At 42.9% G+C, this 22,105-nt stretch overlaps 1 protein-coding gene across 4 annotated transcripts in view; it reads right to left on the minus strand.

The window, feature by feature from the left end:
* Nucleotides 1-21,363, minus strand: part of TIMELESS (timeless circadian regulator) — a 154,843-nt gene extending 133,480 nt beyond the window's left edge. For all 4 annotated transcript variants that reach the window (XM_033937325.1, XM_033937322.1, XM_033937321.1 and 1 more), the window contains exons 1-6: nt 21,235-21,363; nt 20,706-20,832; nt 7,714-7,853; nt 7,388-7,541; nt 6,810-6,924; nt 5,415-5,477 (exon numbers count right to left, since the gene is read on the minus strand). In XM_033937325.1, coding sequence (XP_033793216.1) covers nt 5,415-5,477; nt 6,810-6,924; nt 7,388-7,541; nt 7,714-7,810 — 429 coding nt within the window. In that variant the 5' untranslated portion in view covers nt 7,811-7,853; nt 20,706-20,832; nt 21,235-21,363. The remainder of the gene's footprint in view (nt 1-5,414; nt 5,478-6,809; nt 6,925-7,387; nt 7,542-7,713; nt 7,854-20,705; nt 20,833-21,234) is intronic.
* Between the last annotated feature and the right edge of the window lie 742 nt (nt 21,364-22,105).

The raw sequence follows: 22,105 nt of genomic DNA on the forward strand, positions 1-22,105 counted from the left end.
AATAATACCAGGTTGGCTTTTCATTTGTGATATTTAACAAAAGCCATGAAAGATCCGGCCTTTTCTGTATCCTTAGATTCAGAAAAGGCCTTTAATCGGGTGGAATGGACCTTCATGTATCAGGCTATGGATTGGTTTGGTATAGATCCAGGATTTGTACAAATGATTCAAACATTGTATAGCTCCCCTGTTGCTAGATTACCTATATATTAATAATAATTTCTCAGAGCGTTTTAATTTGCAATGGGGGGTTAGACAAGGTTGTCCCTTGTCTCCTTTACTTTTTGATATAGTATTAGAACCCATGTTATTAGCTATTCAGCAAGTGAAGGAGATACAAGGTATTCTGTGTTCTGGTTGGGAATATAAGGTCTCTGCTTATGCAGATGATATACTGCTTCATTTGAGGAATCCTGGAACAACCATTCCATATTTGCTTGAATTGATAGAGAAATTTGGGAAATTTTCAGGTTATAAAATAAACTGGAGTAAATCAGAAGTTCTTCCTCTAAATGTACATTGCACAAAAGCTTTATTTGATTCATTTCCCTTTTTATGGAAAGAGGAAGGAATAAAATATTTAGGTATTTGGATAAAAAACATGATAGAAGAAACAATGAAAGTGAATGAAATTTCTTTAATACAGAAGGTAACAGAATTGTGTGAGCAATGGAATCCTTTACATCTGTCTTGGATACCTGACTGATAAATGGTATAACAAAAATAAAGACACCTGAAACTTGACTTGATCTCCAGTTCCTGTGGTAAAGCCTTCCACTAGGGAACTGCACCCTGTGAAGGTAAACCCCATTTATTTTATTTATTTATTTATTTTATTTTATTTAATTTAAAAGTAATTATAACCTGACCATCCACAGATCTGGGAGAGGAACAAAAGCAACGTACTTAATAGCAACAGATAATACATAAAAAAAAATACATCAAATCTAAAGCACATCATTAGTGTGCCACCACCGGCGATATTCCAGACTGTGCAGATGCTTTATACTTCACATAAGCTTCAAACATCAAACTTACAAAATCTGAATCAAATACCTGACATGGATCTCTGCAGGGGAACTTCTTGTGCTTTCATGGGTTCAGAGGCATCTTTGTATTTACGCTTCGACACCAAGCCACTATTCTAGGGCTCGGGGGGGGAATTTATGCCCAAACAAATGAGCTTCCTGCAACACAAGACCCTAGAGCAGTGGTTTTCAACCCTGTCCTAGGGGACCCCCAGCCAGCTGGGTTTTCAAGATATCCCTAATGAATATGCATGAGAGAGATTTGCATATAATGGAGGAGACAGGCATGCAAATCTCTCTCATGCATATTCATTAGGGATATCTTGAAAACCCAACTGGCTGGGGGTTCCCTAGGACAGGGTTGAGAACCACTGCCCCAGAGGGGGCTAAGCCCAGAGCTTCCACCCACCCTTATGTGCACGTGACACATGGACTCTCCTCAGCCAGCCAGTCCAAAACTGGCATGATATAGGAGTAGAAAGGCCTGGGGAACCCATAAAAATCATCATAAAAAAATAAGGTATTTTAAGGCAGATAGAGGCTTTTAAAATAAAATTGGGAAATCCAAGATGGAAAAAAATGGCAGCATTTTGCACCAGAAAACAGCCCGAGAGAGCTATATAAAACCTCAAAAAATTAAGAAAAGGATTTTTGGATGAGGGGGACCATATAAGAAGTCCTAGAGGCTCTCAAAAGTCCAGTTCTTGAACCACCCCAAAGTCTCCCATAGACAGTAAAATACTGTACTAGCAGAACTGCTCGATGCTGTGCCTGTATCAGCTCACACTGTAGCTGGACAAAGGAGACGATTTCTGCCTCTAGGATTTCTTCAGTCACTTGTCTCTTCGGGCTGCCTTTTAGACAACTCCAAGAGTTTGAAACCCTCAACCCCATTAGCTCCTCATGCATCTTTGGGGGGAGGGAGGAATGCAGCCAGCACCCCTAAAGTCCTCTGGACTAACATGGGGCCACTCAGCCTGCATTCAAGTGCCTGAAAAATCAAGGGTGAGCCAAGCTCCCAAGAGCTTTCTACAAATTAGTGCAGGTCAGCTGGGTAGGTGCACTGTGAAAGGGTTGCTCCCCCAACTACAGACCTCTGACCTGGAGACTGTATCTTCTCCCAGGCAGAGCTGTCCCAGAAATCCTGGGAACCTCTGTGGCACCAGGAAGCCTCAAAAGTCTGTAAAAACCTGAAAATAATAAAACAGATATAGAGCAGAAAAAGAGAGACACCTTCTCTTCTCACACTGCAAAAGGAAAAACTGAGGAACTATGGGCTAGATGAACTCCAATCATCTGATGATTATCACTAAACCAATTTAGCGACCGATCATATTTGCCGACCCTTAGAAACAAAATGGTTCACCACGTGGTTTTCTGTGCGGTCATACATTCTCTGATTCTGGCATATAAATGAAGTCATTAATATTAAAACCAGCCATCCAATCAATGGCCTAACCTTTGCCAGAATGTTTTTTCTAAGGGCACAGATGTTGTGCCCATAAAAAAAAAATTGGCCTGCCATACCACCCACTTCCCGACGACCCCAGTACCAAAACAGAGGCAGGAGGGTTGCCCACTCCTTCCTGCCGATGCTGTGAATCTAATCCCCAACCCACTGAACTTACCCCCCGCATGACCCCTCCCCTTCTCAAAAAATCAGCAGGAAGGATGCCCACTCCCTTCTGCCACCCCCACAACTCCCAAATCTCCCCATACCCCAAAACTAGATGACAACAGGAGAGATACCCAGTCCCTCCTGCTCACAGGCCTGCCACACCAACATGGCAGGCTTTCCCCTTCCTAGTGTGTTCTGGGATGTAAGGGGAGGGGCCTAAGGTCCTGACTGGCTCATTCAAGCCAGTCAGCGTCTTAAGCCCCTCCCTGTGTATCTCAGGATTCACCAGGAAGGGGAAAGGCTCGCCATTTTGGAGTGGCCAGCCTGTGAGCAGGAGGAACTGGGCATCCCTCCTGCTGTCATCTAGTTTTGAGGTACAGGGGAAATTTTTAGGGAGTGAGGGGGATAGTTCAGGGGGGCATCCAGTGGCAAGAGGGAGTGGGCATTACTCATGCCAATTTTTTTTTTTTTTTAAGGAAAGGGAGGAGAGGGGTCAGTTGAAGGAGGCCTTTGAAGTGATGGCAGGAGGGAGTGGGCATCCTTCCAGTTGATTTCTATTAAAGTGCGGGGGGGCATTTCACGGTGGCAGGAGGGAGTGGGTATCCTTCCTGCCTCTATTTTTGTACCGGGGTCATGTGGGGGGGGGGGGGGGTAGCTCACTTTTTTTTTATATAGGGACAGATGTTATGCATGTGTATACACACGTACAACATCCGTGCCCATTAAAAAAAATAATGGCTACAGGCTTCTTGCCCCAAACAGCTGAGCAGCAGGAGACAGCTTCAGGGCTTCCCCTGCAGCTCAGCTGTTCATGATTCTCTACACTTTTGTTGAGTTGGTTTTCCAATGACTGGTGGGGTGGGATTAGGGCAGACATCCAACTCAACTCATTTGCATAGGAAGCCTTTTGAGCATGGATCGATGTTTGGAAATTGGCCCCCCCAACAAAATCAGCTAACAGCAATCCACATGGTCTTAATAACCATGCTTTGTGCATCTAGCCCTGAGTTACTGCCCAGTGACACAAGGAGGCAGAGTTGAAAAATGTACTGTATTTTTCACTCCATAAGACGCACCTGACCATAAGATGCACCCTAGATTTAAGGTAGGAAAACAAGAAAAAAAAAACCCCAATCTAAACCAAACTGTGTACTAGCATATACCAGGCTCTGCAGCCAGCCCCCCTCACTCCCTGCCAGGCTCTTCACCCAATCCCACACTCCTTGCAAAGCTCTGCACCCTGTCCCCCCTGCCCTACTAACTGTAATGCAATTTTTTCCTTTCATTTTTCATATACACATAGCAGATATAAATTCTCAGAACTGAAATATTTTGATCACTAAATTGAAAATAAAATCATTTTCCCTACCTTTGTTGTCTGGTGATTTAATTTGTTTCTGGTTGGACTTCCTTCTGACTGTGCATCCAACATTTCTTTCACAATCCAGCTCCATGCTCTTTGTGTCCAGGTCTCTATCTCTCTCTGTCTTTCTTCTGCTTACAACCTCCCATCCCATCCCTATGTCCAGCATTTATTCTCCTTTCTTCCAGGTCTTTCTCTGCTCTTCTCTCTCTCTCTCCTTCCTTCCTCTCTACCTTGTCCAGAATCGTTCCACCTCTCTGCATTCTCTTTCTCTCTCTATTCCCTCTATACATCTTTCCCCTCTCTTCTGCCTCTCTTTTGTTTCAGGTTTCTCCCTCTCTCTATCATCCTTCTGCTAACATTTTGAGTGTTTCCTATCTCTACCCCCTTTAATCCAGCATCTGCCTTGTCTTCAAGTCTGTTTTCCTTCCCCTCCTCAAGGTCCTTTGGAAGCCTCCTCTCACCCCCCCCCTGGTGTCCAGATCCAGTGTCCCGCCGGTTTACTATCCTCCTGCTCATGCTCCCTCCTTCCCTGTCATATCTAGGGGGATGCACTCTTGCTCTCTCCTTCCCTGTGATCTCTAAATGAGGCATTCTTACTCCCTCTTCCTGCTTTGTTTTCCTGTGATCTCTAAAGTGAGGCACTTTTACTGCCCTCTGATCACTAGAAGTGCGATGGGTAGGGCCTTACCTTCAAGTTGCTTCCTGACCCAGAGAGAAAGGTCATCTTCCACACTGTGACCGCCGCTGACCTAATTACGGCAGCCTGCACAACGAACTTAGCAGGCTGACATCTGTCTCCAAAGCATGTTGCCTCTGCCACGATCCCGCCCCTCCTCTGACGTCAGGGGCGGACCGCGGCACAGGCAATGTGCTTTGGAGGCCAACGGCAGCTTGCTGAGTTCGCTGTGTAGGCTGCCGTAATTAGGTCAGCAGTGGTCACAGCGTGAAAGACGAGCTTTCTCTCTGGGTCAGGAAGCAACTTGGAGGTAAGGCCCCGCCCGTCACAAGGGCGGGATGCTGGATCTGGACACCACGGGTGAGTGAGAGGAGGCTTCGGGTGCTCACCGACGCTAGGGAGAGCTGTATGGGGCATGGGCATTTAAAACGGTACATCAAGGTGGGGCGTTTAAAAAAAGTACCTTCGCTGCATAAGACACACGGACATTTACACTCACTTTTGGGTGGAAAAAAAGTGCGTCTTATGGAGCGAAAAATACGGTAACTGATGCCTTCTGCAAACCTTGCGGGTGATGGGAAGAAACACACTTGTCAAGCCTACTGTACCCTTTGCACTAGAAATGAAAATTATCCACGAGTTAAGAAGCAGCACAAGAAAGGGCTGGGGGAAAGAGAGGAAGGTGGCTAGGACAGACACAAATGCAAAGAACTCCAAAGGTCTCACCAGTTGCAGTAGCTCATATAACTTTTCACTGAGTGATCCAAACAGTTTCTCGTTGGCAAAGGCCTAAGTCAGACAAAATAAGAGAGAGAGTGGGGAAAAATTTCTTACCATCATGTCACATGTAATCTTAACTAAATTAAAAAAGAAACCCAATCCAGAACAAGACAGACTACATACCCACAACTAATAGCACAGCTCATGTATCTCATACATATACTGGAAACAACAGGAGAAACTTCCTTCACACAAGTGACCAACAAACACAAAAAACAAAGGTGACCAATTGGTGTTCAGTCTCTTTTATATTAAAAAAAAAGAGAGAGTCCATTATAATAAAAGAGACTGAACACCAATCGATCACCTTTGTTGTTGCGTTTGCTCTCATACATAAACATCAGAGGAAGCAGGGTTCAGGGCTTTATACTCCAGTTCATGCAGCCCTCCATCCTTTCCAGCCAGATGCAATGATCACCAACTAACAATGGGTCATAATAAATATGAATTTTTTTGTATTATTTATCATTTTAATATATACATTTCAAGTATAAAAATTTCAAGTATAAACAGATAGCAATATAAGAGCAAATCAGTACAAAAAAGAATACAAACATAACAAGGAAAATATCCCCTTAATCGCTCTAGTCCCCAATAGTTAAGATCCAAAAGGCAGATAGCGGAATCAAATAAAGAAATAAAATAACTGAAGATTACATGATTGATCAGGCTGAGATCCAGTTGAAATAAACACCTCTATAATTAGGTCATTTAAGTAGTATCTTTATCCTTCTCCATAGGCGACAATGAAAGGAAAGTAGTCAATTGGAAAGGTTCAAAAAAGACATATTTTTGTGAGGAATAATGAATCACACATTTACAAGGATAACGTAGGAAAAAAGTTGCCCCTAATGCCAGAACCCCAGGTTTAAGTAGAAGAAATTATTTCCGTTGTCTTTGGGTATCCCTAGCAAGATCTGGGTACATTTGTACTTTTAAACCTAAAAATTATTTCTGCATATGTTTAAAGAAATTTTTCATAAGCCAATTTTTGTCTGGGGCCATAGCCATAAATATGAATTTTTATGCATGCCTTCAAAGTGATTCAGGTAGACAGGACTGCTTGTGACCTTTGGTGCATCAAAGTGAGTGAAGGAAGCCTGACCTTGTTATCCTTCCCTCCTAAAAGGTCTACCAAGCTTGGCTGCCCCCTGCCTTCATAATCCTGAGGGCAAGTGATGTATTCAGAGTTACTCCTGCAGGAAAGACATTGCATCCCACTGGCCAGGCTGCAGTGCAGACACAGGCATGCTGCTGTTCAGCTACATTCTAGAAGTTGGGGAGGTCTCCTACTTCCACCAGCAGAACCCCCACCCACCTTGTCATCTCTGACAAGCTCACCTCCTTGTATGCCTGCAAGTACGAAACTACCTGAAGGTAGTGGTGCCGAAATGTGGGGTCCTCAGGAACTTTACCAAAGCAGAGGAGTGCTGGTTGAGTTAGGTTCACCATTAGCCTGAAGACAACAGAAAAGAACCTCAATTAAATTTCCCAGACAATGAACAGCTGAATATTTCTAGGCAGGCTCTGCATCAGTCACAAACAAAGTATAATCTTTGATAAAGCTATACAAGAAGAAGTTTAATAATTTATTGAAAAATTGATTGACTATTTGGAAGACCGATGAAGAGGCTGGTGTATGAATCTGTTTGAAAAAGCCACTTCTCAAACAGTGGTACTGCTGAGGCAAGTCCATATGGGCATTTCTTATCCCCATCTCTCTGGAAGCAGATTTTCTAAAGTTCAAAACACCAAATGGTCTGTCGGTCAAACCAACCTTTTCTGTTCTGGAAGTAGCTGCACACTTATCTTTAAAGAGCTGAAGTCATGCAGCATGCAGAGTTCTTTTCTGTAGGATGTTCCCCACAAATAAGAGTCATTTCTACTACACTTGCTCTCACTCCTGGGATAGCACTCACCGCATAAGGACATCAAAGAGTTGCTTGTCCTGCTGGTACTGGATGACCATGGGCACCAAGTCATTCTGCAAAATCTGGGCAGCACCCAGCTGCTGGCGGATGTCCCGAGTCTCATCCTCATGGCGCAAATATCGAATCAGATCTTTCGCACTTTCTAAGGAAAGGGAAACAGAACATGTCCAGTAATAACAAAAACCAAGCTCAAGCGAAAAGACTCTTTTGCAAATAAACTGACTGGTAGCTATGCAATTGTTGCACTTATGTTTTTTAAATAGGAGAGAACAAGAATGCTTGCATAGGTGTGGTTTGCCATCTTTAACACTTACCCAAACAATCGGGTTCCTTGTGGTAGGTGTCCCCTTCCAGGTACCCTAAGGCACTACATGTGGCTAAGAGCTCACAATTCATCATGTACAAGTCCATAAATCCCCACTCTACACAAGTGGACTAAGAGGAGTCAGGGAACCTGCAACCAGAAGCAGAGAGAGAAGGCATTTAATCAGTAGAATAAAAAGCTTGTTCAATGCCAGCCCATTTTGGATTCATACATATTGGTGGAGGGAGGAGAAGTGGTGGCACGACGACAAAAATCTTACAAATGCTTCTTTCCTCATATAGTACTGCAGATGATAACAGAAAAACATTCTATCCATTCAGTTTGCCATGTACTGTATTCTTGTCTATATTGTCAGTACACATACTAAGCCTGTATAGTATCACGCCTTATCCAAGTCAGTTTTTGTTTTCCTCGCCATTAGTTTTCTACCATCCTGGGTAGACGTGTGCAAGATTTTAACAATTAATCCAGCACTCAGATTCTACCCCAAATCTTCCCATCCAAGTGCCAACCTTAGTAATTATCTAGCAGTTACCAAAAACAGGCATGCTGTTGCCTGAACATCCAACCCAGTGTGGACTTGCTAGCACAGGGGTATCAAACCATAATCCTGGAGGGCCACTAACCAGTCTGGGATTTCAGGATATCCCCACAGATATTCATGAGACGGGTTTGCGCATAATGGAGGCAGTATATTCATTTAGGAGACAGTATATTCATAATGGAGACAGTATATTCATTTAGGTTATCCTGAAAACCATATACCACCATCCTATCAGCATGAGACTAATTGGTAGCAATCTTGTGTTTACCTAGCTACATCATGGCCTGCACGGTCCATAGACTCGTCCTTATTTCATTTGTTTTCTTCTCCTTACCTCTGCTCTCAATGTAGTATGGGTTGTTTAACACTGCAATCTTCCAAACCTGTTTCACCACTTTCTACTTCTGCCCAAATGTGCTTATTTTTTGTCACCCTACTGTTATCTATCGCCTCTTTTAGTACATTATTTCTTGCACCTATGACCACAGGCTGCTGCCTCCCCTCCTCCCAAGAACACTGTTGAAAAACTTTGTTCAAGGTAGATAAGCTATTAAGACTAGAACTCATTGGCCTTCTCTGGCTTTAAGTAAGCTTCTATCAACTGGGTTAAAAGACAACACTGAGCCCCTTAGGAGACTCGATGGGAGGCTTCAATAGAGGCAAGCCTCACACAAAGTGTGAACAACTAAGGCTAAGCAGAAATGAGTTTACATTCTGATAATAATAAACACCAACTTGCATAAGGTGAACCCTAACAGATAAGAGACCCAACTAGAGGTCCAACTCTGAAAGACGTAGAAATACTCAAGTCCTACTACTGCTGTTTATCACTTATAGAGCACTGAAAGGCATACAAAGCACTGTACATTTTGACATTTAATAGATGGTTCCTGCTCAGAAGAGCTTACAATCTAACTTGGACAGACAGACATGACATGACATATTGGGTTAGGGATGCAGAATCCAAGGTGAGAGGAGTTAGGAGTTGAAAACAGTCTCAAAGAGATGGGCTTTTAAATGGGCCTTGAACATTGCCAGAGATGGAGCCCGCCATACAGATTTGGGTAGCTTGTTCAAAGCATACGGTGCAGCAAGGCAGAAGGGACGGAGTTTGGAGTTGGCAGATGAAGAGAAGGGCACAGATAAGAAGGACTTACCAGCTAAGCAGAGCTTGCAGTGGGGGGGGGGGGGGGAGACACAGAGGGTGATAAGTGAAGAAAGATAGTTAGGGGAAGCTGAGTGAGTGCATTTGTAGGTCAGTAAGTGGAGTTTGAATTGTATTTGGAAACGGATGGGAATCCAATGAAGTAACTTTAGGAAAGAGGTAATGTGAGTATAGTGGCTCTCACAGAATATGTGTTGTGCAGCCAAATTCTGGATGTATTGGAGGGGAGTGAGATAGCCAAGTGGAAGGCCACAGAGTAGCAAGTTGCAGTAGTCTAAGCACGAGGTGATGAGGGTGTGGATAAAGGTTTTGGTAAAGTGCTTAGAAAGGAAGGGTTGGATGTTGGTAATATTATAGAGGAAGAAACGGCAGATTTTAGCGATATGTTGTATCTGGGTGGTGAAAGTGAGAAAGGAGTCAAAGATGACCCTGAGATTGCAAGCAGAAAAAACAGGGAGGATGAGAGTGTTGTTCATAGACAGAGAATGGGGGAAGCATGGAGGTGGGTTTAAGCAGGAAGCAGTATATGTGGAGCCCCACAAGGCTCACCTCTCTCTCCTATCCTTTTCAACATTTATATGTCTTCCCTCAAACTCCTCCATCTCTCCCCCCTTGAAACACTTTACACTTACGCAGATGACATCTTTGTACTCCTTGAGACCGACCGGAACCTCACCAACCTCTCTGCAAACATATCCTCATGTATATCGAACCTTCAATCCTGGGCCCACACTGTACAGATGAAACTGAACGAATCCAAAACAAAACTTCTCTGGCTCGGCCCAAAATTGGACCAACTGCCCACCTCCATCCCTCTGTCCTCTGGCCCCACTCTGCATCTTGAATACTCAAGTAAAATTCTGGGAGTCATCATTGACTCTACACTTTCCTTCAATGATCACCTCAACTCCCTAATAAAAAAATGTTTCTTCAGCCTTCACATGCTGAGGAAAGTGAGAACCTGTTTCCATCAAAAACACTTTGCCGTCCTTGTCCAATCCACCATCCTTTCCAGACTGGACTATTGCAACTCTATCTACCTAAGCCTAACAAAGAAAAACCTTCAAAGACTCCAGCGGATTCAGAATGCCGCTGCTAAGCTTATCTTCGCAAAAAGCAAATTCTATCACGTCTCACCGCTTTTGTCCAAGCTCCACTGGCTTCCGATAATCTCCAGAGTCCACTTCAAATGTGCCTGCCCTACTTTCAAGATCTTACACGGCATCCTCCCCCCCTTTATTCCACTTTCTTGGAACTCCTCTCACCCCAATTCCACCAGATCCACCCAAAAACTGAAACTTTCCTTTCCCTCTCTAAAAGGTGTCTCCCTTGTAGGAAAACTAAGTTCCTCCCTCCCTTTTAGAATCACTGAGCTCTGGAACAACCTTATCTCCCCTCTTAGGAATCTGAGCTCCCTCCAACTCTTCCGTAAACATCTGAAAACCTGGTTATTCTCAAAAATGTAACTCTTCCTCCCTCTCTGTTTACTCTAGTCCTCTAAATTTCCTCTTCATTTTTCCCTCCACTGGAGTTCCTTTCCATCCTAATTCTTGTTAACCGTGTCGAGCTCTGTGAGCTTCCCCCCACTCAAAGGCACACAACGCAAGAAAATGTTTGATAACCTTCTGGCAACACAAGCAGCAAAAATCAGCCATTCCATCTCCAATCTTATGACAATATCAGACAACTTCAAAACATTCAGAAAAGAAATCAAAACCCTGCTTTTCAAAAAATTCATCCAAATATCTTAACCCCTCCTCTTTTACCTCCAGAAGATTCACCTACCTTCAGATAACCTTCCCCCAAATTACCCACCTTAACACCGTCCAATTAAACAAATACCATAAATAGATTGTAACCTACCCTCTCTAACTGCATTCCATATGTATTTTTCATACAGTTCTTCACTGTCAGTTTAATTTCCATCCTATAAATTCACATAGAATTTTTCTTTTTTCAACCATCTTTATTTTCTCTTCTTTATTAATTTCCAGGTACTTTAGTTAGATTGTGAGCTTTCGGGACAGTAAGGGAATTTTTTAAGTACCTTCTTACTTCTCATTTATAATCTTAATGTATATTTTCTTCAAACCGCTTAGAACCTAACAGATGTAGCGGTATATAAGAAATAAATTACATTACATTACATATACAAACCTAAGGTTTAGTTTAGTTTAGTTTCTAAGATGAGCAGCTCCATTTTAGCCATATTCAGATTTAGATAGTAGTGAGACATCCAGGTGGTAATGTCAGACAGGCAGGCTGAGACTCTGGTCTGGGTTTCAGCAGAGATATCTGATGTGGAGAGGAAGAGCTGGGAGATACCAGCACAGAGGTGATACAGGAAGCTGTGGGAGGAGATCAGCGCTCCAAGTGAGCAAGTGTAGATTGAGAAAAGGAGTGGTCCCAGGACAGCGCCTTGAGGTATACCAATTGATGGCAGAATGGCTGTGGAGAAAGAATTACCATTGCATACACTGAAGGTACGATTGGAGAGATAGGAAGAAAACCGGGAGAGAGCAGAACCCTGGAATCTCAGCAAGTCATAGAAACATAGAAACATAGAAATAGATGGCAGATAAGGGCCCACGGCCCATCCAGTCTGCCCACCTTAATGTCCCTCCCCTACCTTTGCCCTGTGAATAGATCCCATGTGCCGATCCCATTTTGCCTTAAAATCAGGCACGCTGCTGGCCTCAATCACCTGTAGTGGCAGACTATTCCAGCGATCAACCACTCTTTCAGTGAAAAAGAATTTCCTGGTATCACCTCGTAGTTTCCCGCCCCTGATTTTCAACGGATGCCCTCTTGTTGTCGTGGGACCCTTGAAAAAGAAGATATCTTCCTCCGCCTCGATGCGGCCCGTAAGATACTTGAACGTCTCGATCATGTCCCCCCTCTCTCTGCGCTCCTCGAGCGAGTATAGCTGTAATTTGTCAAGCCGTTTTTCGTATGGTAGATCCTTGAGTCCCGAGACCATCCGGGTGGCCATTCTTTGCACCGACTCCAGTCTCAGCACATCCTTGCGATAATGCGGCCTCCAGAATTGCACACAGTATTCCAGGTGGGGCCTCACCATGGATCTATACAATGGCATAATGACGTCCGCCTTACGACTGACGAAACCCCTTCGTATGCAGCCCATGATTTGTCTTGCCTTGGACGAAGCCTGCTCCACTTGATTGGCAGACTTCATGTCCTCACTGACGATTACCCCCAAGTCTCGTTCTGCTTCCGTTTTTGCTAGGATCTCGCCATTTAGGGTATAAGACTTGCATGGATTCTGGCTGCCCAGGTGCATAACTTTGCATTTTTTGGCATTGAAGTTGAGTTGCCATGTCCTAGACCATCGCTCCAGTAGTAGGTCGTGCATCATGTTGTCGGGCACTGAATCTTCGTCTGTTGTGCATTTGCCAGCGTATCAGGAAATAGGCAATGATCAACAGTATCAAAGGCGGCAGATAGATCAAGAAGGATGAGGATATAGTAGAGACCTTTGGATCTGGCCAGGAACAGGTCATTGGAAACTTTAGCAAGGGTAGTTTCTAAGGAGTGCAGAGGTGAAAGCCTGACTTAAGCGGATCCAGAATAGCTTGGGAGGAGAGAAAGCCCAGGCAACAGTGAACAGCACGTTCAAGTAACTTAGATAAGAATGGGAGGAGGGAGATGGGGCGATAGTTGGAGGGACACATGGGGTCCAGTGAGGGTTTTTGAGGAGGGGTGTGACAAACGGCAAGTTTGAAGGCATCAGGGACAGTTACAGTGGAGAGCAATACGTTGAGGATGTGACGGATAGGAAGGATGACACCAGACGAGATAGTGCTGAGTAAGTGAGTGGGAATCGGATCAGAGGAGCAGGCAGTTTGTTTGGAGGATGATAGAAGATGTGCAATTTCCTCCTTGGCGATTACGGAGGAGGTAGCAGGTATTGAGGGAAGGTTAGCAGAAGGGACAGGTGGAGGGAAGGGGGGGGAGAGGCAGCCTGGTTGAGAGGTCAAAGTGAATCTTCAGGAACTTATTGTAGAACAACTCTGCCATAGTCTGGGGAGAAACTGAAGGGGGGGGATAGGCGGCGAGGGTGCTTTGCGTAGGGAGTTTAGTATGGTAAAGAGATGGCGAAGGTTGGTGCTAAGAGAAGTAGTTAAATGGATATATTCTTGTTTGACCAGTGAAAGTGCATACTGGAGTGATGTCAGCAAGAATTTAAGTGTACGAAGTCAACATGCGCACAGAATTTAAGCCAGAGATGTTCGGTGGAACGGGCACAGGTAGCAGATGCGGGGGCTCAGCCAGGGTTGGGATTTGGCACGCCTAATAAGGACATGAAATTGGAGGAGCAAGGGTATTCAGAGCAGAGGAGAGAATGGTATTATAAGAGAGGATGGCTTTGTTGAATGTCTTGTGTAATATGGTAGTTGAGGAGAGGGCTCCAGGGTCAATAGCCTGAAAGCCTAAAGCAATTTTTGTATAGGACAAGAAAAAGGATCTAAGGCCTTGCCCTCATACCAAATAACAATCCTTTTCCATCTTAGGTGTAAGGCTTGATTCTGGCCCAACAATGAAGTTGCAAGTAACCAAGACCGTACAAGTATGTTTTGCACAAATGCATTTGTCACACCGATTAAAGCCAATGTTAGCACCATATGCTTTCCGTACTGTAGTCCAGGCTATGGTTTTGTCGAGACTCAATTACTGCAATGCCCTGTACCTTGGAATAACAAAAACAAGATGTAGAGCATTGCAGGTTATACAAAACGCAGCAGCAAGATTGATATGGGATTGTCTAAATATGATCACATTTCGCCACATCTCCCAAAATTGCATTGGCTACCAGTCGCCTTTAGTGTACAGTATAAAGCAGTAATGATTTGTCATCAATTCTTGTATGGAAACATTCCAGAATTGTTTAAAAATAATATACCAGTCAATATCAATGGAAAAAACCTCAAAAATGTTGAAAACAATCTAATATACAGGTTCTGCACACAACTGTAAATTGATTAAACAAGAGGAAAAGACCTCAGAAGCCTGCACTACATAGAATATGAAATTCACAATGTGGTTGATAGGACAGGTTCTCTATCATCGGTCAACAAAAACCTCTTGTGGCTGATTGAAAAATTTTTAAATATCAGTGGTATTTAGACACTTTAATAATGATAATCAGCAAAAAAGAGTGCACTTATCTCAAATGTAGGGCCTGTATATTAGATTGTTTTTAAAAATAATATACACCAAAAAGATCATTGCGTTCTGAGAATCTAGCTTTACTGAAGACGACTGTGAATCCAAGGCTTGTCGAGACTGTTAAAATGACTTTTTGCTGTGCAGGAGTTAAGACACGGAACTCCCTGGTGAGTCGGATACGAAATTGTCGTGAAAGGGGCATGTTTAGAAAATTACTTAAGACAGTTATTTGTAGATGCCTTTTTCTAGTCAATAATTCAGAGTCGATGAATTATTCATGATCTTTACTATGCAAGCTATGGTATTTTGTAGACATGATTGCTGAGGATTGTTGGTATGTTTATTTTATCACGCTTTTGTTTTAAAATTATGTACGTAAATTATGTAAACCATTTAGTTTTAAACAGTATAGAAATTTTTTAAACAATTAAATTTGTGGGACCTCTTCTGGAAGCCAACAGAACCTGAGGAACACCAACAGGTAAGTTCAGGGAATCCACCACCACCTTCTCAATATCTAAGCTATTAGGGCTAGAGACCAAGGGCTCCTTTTACAAAGCTGCGCTAGTGGTTTTAACTCTCACACCGGATTAGCGCGCGCTAGCCGGAAATATACTGCCTGCTCAAAATTTAGCAATTTAGCACGCGCTATTCCACGCGTTAAGGCCCCAGCACGGCTTTGTAAAAGGAGCCCTAAAAGTCGGGAATGAAGTAAGGACCTCCGATCCTAGGTAATTAGTGTTGGAAAACTTCCAGTTTCCAAGGTTCCCTGAAGGAAAGCTTCAGGAGAAGAGGAAACCATTTTATCTCAGAAAGTATGGGGCTATTAGAATCATGGTTCCTTAATCCTGCTAGAATTTCAGAAAAATTTTAACAAATCAGAGGTATTTGGAGGATGTGTGAACAGAAGACCTTGCCCTCAACGCAGGAAAAAAAATATCAGGAGGTTAGTCTGCTGTGTGATCCAAGTCTGGAGCAAAAATGAGGGACTTTATTGTAGTACGTAGCAGAAAAATCTATTGAGGGGGGTGTCATCCTCTCAGAAAATCTTCTGTGTTACATCCTCATCCAGAGACTACTCATGAGGTTGCAAAATTCAACAGCCTATCCACCAGACATTTAACTTTCCCTGCCAAATATGTGGCTCTCATGCACATTGCTTGCTAGACAACTCACTTCCACATCCTGATTGAATCCCGACACAAGAGATAACCCTGTGTTTTCCTGCTTATTGATGTAATACATGGCAACCTGATTTGGCAACTGACCTCTAAAAGCATTTAGAGTATTCCAAATTGCTCTCAGCTCTAGGAAGTTTACCTGATGAAGTTTTACCAAAGCAGGCCCTAGACCCTAAGCATGGAGACTGAACATTCAAAAAAATGTCTTGAAACACATACTGTAACTGCATGACCTGGATTAACTCTTTTTGTAAACCACAGATTATTTGTAGAAAATTGCAGGATATAAGAAACTCTATGATATGGTATGTACATCAGCTCACCAGCTCTGGCTGGATGCATCTCTCAAAGAGGAATTTGGAAAGGGATACCTTTAACAAAGAAACATGATGGCAGATAAAGGCCAAATGGCCCATCTATTCTGCCCATTCGCAGTAACCATTATCTCTTTCTCTAAGAGATCCCATGTGCCTATCCCACGCCTATCTATATCTATAATAAGTAATAATCTGCCCTGTTCATGATATAATTTTATCTTATAATTTGCTTCAAGCTTTAGGTGAGTTTTAAAAAAGGTTTGGACAAATTCATAAAAATAAAGTCCATTAACCATTATTAAGTTAACCTTGGGAAAATCCACTTACTCTTTTGGGATCTCGAGGTACTTTGGTGGCCTGGATAAGCCAATATTGGGGCTTGATGAACCTTTGGTCAGTCCCAAATACCATAACCATGTATTTTCTACACTCCTTTCTCTTGGCTACTAGTTTACAGAGTTCTTTGGCCTTCTGAGGGAGAGTGCAGTCAAACTCTGCTAAACTGCCCACAATGTTCCCTAAATACATGCTCATAAAAAGAGCTGATAGAATGTTATTCTTGTTCTCTACCCAATACCTGGCATTGAGGTCCCTCAGCATAGATCAGTGGTCTCAAACTCAAACCCTTAGTGGGGCCACATTTTGGATTTGTAGGTACTTGGAGGGCCACAGAAAAAATAGTTAATGTCTTATTAAAGAAATGACAACTTTGTATGAGGTAAAACTCTTTATAGTTTATAAATCTTTCCTTTAACAGTTAAAGGAAAGATTTATAAACTATAAAGAAGTTTTACTTTATGCAAAATTGTCATTAACTATTTTTTTCTGCGGCCCTCCAAGTACCCTATTTTTTCTGCAGCCCTCACATTTAAAGTTTAATATCTTTCCTTTCTCAAAACTGACACATTTCAATCACTATATTGAAAATAAAATCATTTTCCCTACCTTTGTTGTCTGGTGACTTTATTTTTCTGTGCATTTAACTGTTTCCAGGGTCTTCTTGTCCTTTGACTGGTTTTCTCTCCGTCTTCACTTTCTGCCTTGCATCCATCTTTGGCATTAACTTAATATTCAATTTTTCTGCTTTCTTTTCAAAATCTACGTTTCCATGTCTTACCTTCCCTTCTATCTCTCTCGTCTTCTGTCCTTATTTCCATGGTCTGACATTTCTTTCTTTCCTTTCTCTCCCTCCCTCCTTCCTTCCTTTCCCCTGGTCTGGCATCTGTCTCCTTCCCTCCCCCAACTTTTTATTTCTTTCACCCTGCCCCCTTCTTTCTTTCTCTCTCTATCCATGCCCCCATTCTTTCTATATGTCTGTCTTTCTCTCTCTCTCCATGCCCCCTTTCTTTCTTTCTCCATGCCCTTTCTTTCTTTCTGTCTTTCTCTCTCCATGCCCCTTTCTGTCTGTGTCCCGTTTCCCTTCTTTCTTTCTGTCTCCCTGTCCCCCCTTTCTTTCTTTTTTTTTTTTTTTTTTATTTATTTATAAATTTCAAAATTTTTTACACAAGAATCCTCTTGTTACAGCAAATCAGAGAAAATACATACAAGAAAATTTTCCATTGTTACACAACATAATCCAGTAATTCTTAATAAGATAACACATAATAAAATAACAATAATTTCAATGTTATGAATAAATTTATCCTTTCTTAGACCACAATAACCTCCTAACAGGACAAGATGTAGTATACAGAGAAAGGGAGTTCTCAACCAATGTAATTATTAAAAGGAAAAAGGCTTAACATGATTCAAAACCAGTCAAAAAAATAAAATTACAGCCATCACACTTATGTAAACTTTTTAGTGTCTAGAAAGGTACGAAGCTGCTCCGGGATAAAGTATACATATTTAGTACCAGCATATCGAATCAAACACTTACAAGGATAACTTAACAAGAAAGTAGCCCCTAATTTTAATGTTTCTTCTCTCATGTTTAGAAATAATTTCCTACGTTCCTGAGTAGATTTTGTAACATCAGGAAAAATCCATATTTTTTCTCCCAAAAATAAATTCTGGGAAAAACGAAAAAAAGTTTTCATAATCATGTTTAAATCTTGTTCAAAGACCAGTGAAACCAAAAGAGTACCACGGTACTGAATCTCTTCCTGTGAATTTTCTAATATCCCAGTAATATCTTTTAAGTCCAATTCCTGTGGTTTATCCAACTGTTTGTCAGTATTGTTTTCTGGTCTTCTAGGAAGATAATATATTTTATTTATAGGTGGAATCAGTTCTTGAGGAATTTTAAGATTTTCCATAAGGTATTTTTTGAAAACTTCAATTGGTGATGAAATAGAAAGTTTAGGAAAATTTAATACCCTTAAATTCAATCTTCTATTGAAGTTTTCCAGTTGCTCTATTTTATTCTGAATAACAGTTCTGTCCTTGATCATATTAGCTGAAATAGCTTGTAATGAGGATATTTCTTTATTCACTTGATCAAATTTCCTCGTTGTTTCTAATTGGTTATTTTGGACTAAATTAGACAAATCATCAAGTTTACTCACAACTTTGGAAGTATCATCTGCTGATTTAGTAGCTGCAGCTTCAAGCCTCTGAAGCACTTTCCAAATATTGTTCAGCATTACTTCTGAGGAGTCGGTTCCCTCCGCTCCTAAAATCGATGTTGACTCGGCGTTTTGGGCTGCGTGGTCACCCCCACCGCAGGACAGCATCGAACTGCTCAGGTTCTCAGCAATCCCGCGTTCCTCGCAGTCCTGCGCCGGATTCGGTGGTAGCCTGGCTGCTTGAGGGGAGAGCGATGTCTCGAATCCCATGGCTCCGGCGTCTCCATCCGTCGGTGCTACAGCGGGTAAGTTCTCCCCTCCAAAAAAGACCGGTGAGCTCGTGAGAAACCGGTCCATCTGCAATTGCCCGAGCTTGGTGGGGTCTGCTCGGAGAATGCCCTTGCGCTTACTGTGAGGCATATTAATGTTGGATTTTGAGGAATATATGCTAGTAATATAAGAAAGCAAGGAAAGACGAAACTCCAGCTCTCACAGCGTCATGCCGCCGCCGCCATCTTGCCCGAATTCTAATGTTATCCCCCCTTTCTTTCTTTACTTCTCCCTGCCCTCCCCCAAACCACCACCATTGGTGCGCCACTGCCGCAATCGGGGAACAGGCCACCACCGCCGCAATCGGGGAACAGGCTGCCGCCACCACAATCAGGGAATAGGCCAGCGCCGAGGTCTTAACTCTCCCTGCTTATCTTCCCCAGCACGAGGCCGACCAATTCACGCCACCCGACATCAATTCTAACGTCGGGGAGGAACTTCCGGGCCAGCCAGGCAGTGACTGGCTGGTCCGGAACTTCCTCCCCGACATTAGAATTGACGTCGGGTGGCGTGAATTGGTCGGCTCCGAGCTGGGGAAGATAAGCAGGAAGAGTTAAGACTCGGCACTGGCCTGTTCCCCGATTGTGGCGGCGGCAGCCTATTCCCCGATTGCGGCAGTGGTGGCCTGTTTCCCGATTGCGGTGGCTTGGGGGAGGGCAGTGGGAAGGGAAGCAGATTGGGGACCCCTGCTTTAGGCAAGGACAGATCGCAGGCCGCAAAATAGTCCCTAGCATAGATGAAGATGAATCCTTCCTCAACCTTGGGGTGGAGTCAGAGGATGCCCAATCCCAATGGGTGCTACTAAGGCTTGATGTCAAGGCAAGCGGACACCTCTTCAATGTAAACACATCCCCAGTGTCTGATGCAGCTCCCAGAGCCATTGAGACCGAAGTCTCCAATGCTGAACTCGATGGAATGGACTTGCTGTCAAAAAATAGCGTGTGCTGTTTCTGACAACCTCTAACCCTCCTCTGACATCTGTGAGCTAAGTTTACAAAGACAGAGATTATGTCCCAGGCATTGCAGGCACCAATTATGGGATGTCCATAAGTGATTTTCTTAAACCACTGGGAGTTTCAGGAAACACAACTAAGGAAAAATCAAACAGCTTAATCTTGAAAAAGAAACCCTGACCAGATAGCTTTAGGCCTAGAATCCAGTACTGAGATTAGTGCGGATTGTAAATCTTATGGAATAGAATAGCTCGGAGTCATGCAGAATTACATGTTTGAGTTGTACAAAGGGCAGAGAAGCATCAGGCAAGGAGAAGACGAAGAGTAAGCAGTAAGAACAAGAGAGAAGTGGAAAGACAAAGTAATGTGAAAGAAAGAGACATGATAAACAAGTTAATCATTTTTCGATCCACATATGAAAGCAATCATGAACAAGCAGGTAAAAATATGTCACTTCTGAAGTGAAACAACCTACATTTTGTACTGTATTTTGCACTTTTGTTTTAACCTGGCCATTCTCTTCTGTTCCATCAGAACCAGCCTGGGATTTGACACCATGCAACTTCATTTGCAGAATCTGAGAATTTTCCCTGTTTTATATTCAAACTCCACCTCCCCCATATATTCCACGGAGCCAATGTAGCAACTATCCTGGACCAGAGGCATTGTACACTTGCTTCCTTTGGAAGCAGACTTGGCCCATCTAAATGTCACACCCATGCAAAGACAACACTCACCCCCCCAACAACCAGAAGAATCCCCAATACCAGTCAACCCAGGAAACGGACAGCACTTACCAACTGAGCCACCAGGCTGGTCCATTCACAAGCTGTTATTACTTGAAGCGAACTAGATAAAACTGAGAAATATCAATCTTCACTGCTATTTGATGAAGACTCGACATGATATTTGGCTCACTAAAAACTGAAGGAAAAAAAAGAAACAGCAAAAGAACTGTGACCACCTCTATCTGCTTCTTCAAATAATACCTATTCAACTGAAAAATTGTCTCAAACACAGTAATCGGCAGCCAGTGATGAACTACACAGCAGATATTTAACTCCCTAATACTGTGTCAGGAGAGTGCAAAGTCAAACCAAATTTCTGCCTGCAAGTTACAAAGTTTGCTGCAGCACCTTGCTTGGCCTATCCCCATCAGCCCTCTTCTTGACATCTGAAAAGGCAGGTTATTTTCCCGAGGGAGTAATATACTCCATTTCAACTCCTCTCCAAAATCCCACGTGAAATTAGTTTTTCCCCCAAGAGAGACCACTGTTTCAGCTTCCTCTCCCTCTCCCAACAAAAACTAAAAAGGTCAACACTCACACCCGTGTGCCTCAGTCCAATAAAACAGAAGCAGGAGCCAGGGCTGCACACTCGCCTAGGATACATCCAGCACCCACCCCTCCCCCTTCCTGAAGCAGATCTGAAATGGAAGCAACAAGCTTCCGGGCTTCAGCAGCATAAAGAAAGAGTTGGATGGGGCTGGCACATCATATAAACCCAGGTTATGTAACAGGTCCACTTACCCAGAATGCTGCACTACAATAACCTACTTTCCTCCCTTTGCCACAAATATGTATCTGTAACCCTCTGGGGCCCAGACACAAGTTAAACAAGTTATCTGTTTGAATAGAGGCAGGTAAAAGCATGCATTATTCCTAAGAGGAAGTGGCTTCAATATTGCCTGATCCTTCCTCTCTGTATTTTTGTAATGAATCTTATTTTTCTCTCTATCACACAGCTCGGTCTAAAGGAGCAAAACAGCCTAGACACTAGCCAAGATGAACTAAAATTTGATTCTTAGCTCCCAGGTTCTGGTTTCTAATGCCATGCCCTTTAAAAGCAGTAACTTTGTTTACAATTGTCTGTGTGAAGTGATTCAAAGCTATTATACTAGCATTAAAAAAAAAAATGTTAGCTGATTTAACCCCATAGTATTCAGCTTCTCCCTCGGCTATCAGTAACTTACAGTAAAAACTCAGTTATCTGGCACCCATGGGGACTGGTGGATAACAGATAAATGTAGTTTCTGGTTCCTTGAGAGTTACTGTACAAATAAATTTGGTCTCCCTTCCCACCTCACTCTATTCATCCTCCCACCCCCATTTGTAGGTCTAGCATGTTTTTCACTTCTTTCTGGGTCACTTTCTCTCCCACCCTTCTCTTTCCCCACTTAAGGACCAGCATCCATCCA

This window comes from Geotrypetes seraphini, chromosome 3 (assembly GCF_902459505.1).
Source record: "Geotrypetes seraphini chromosome 3, aGeoSer1.1, whole genome shotgun sequence".
In the NCBI taxonomy this organism is placed as follows: Eukaryota; Metazoa; Chordata; class Amphibia; order Gymnophiona; family Dermophiidae; genus Geotrypetes; species Geotrypetes seraphini.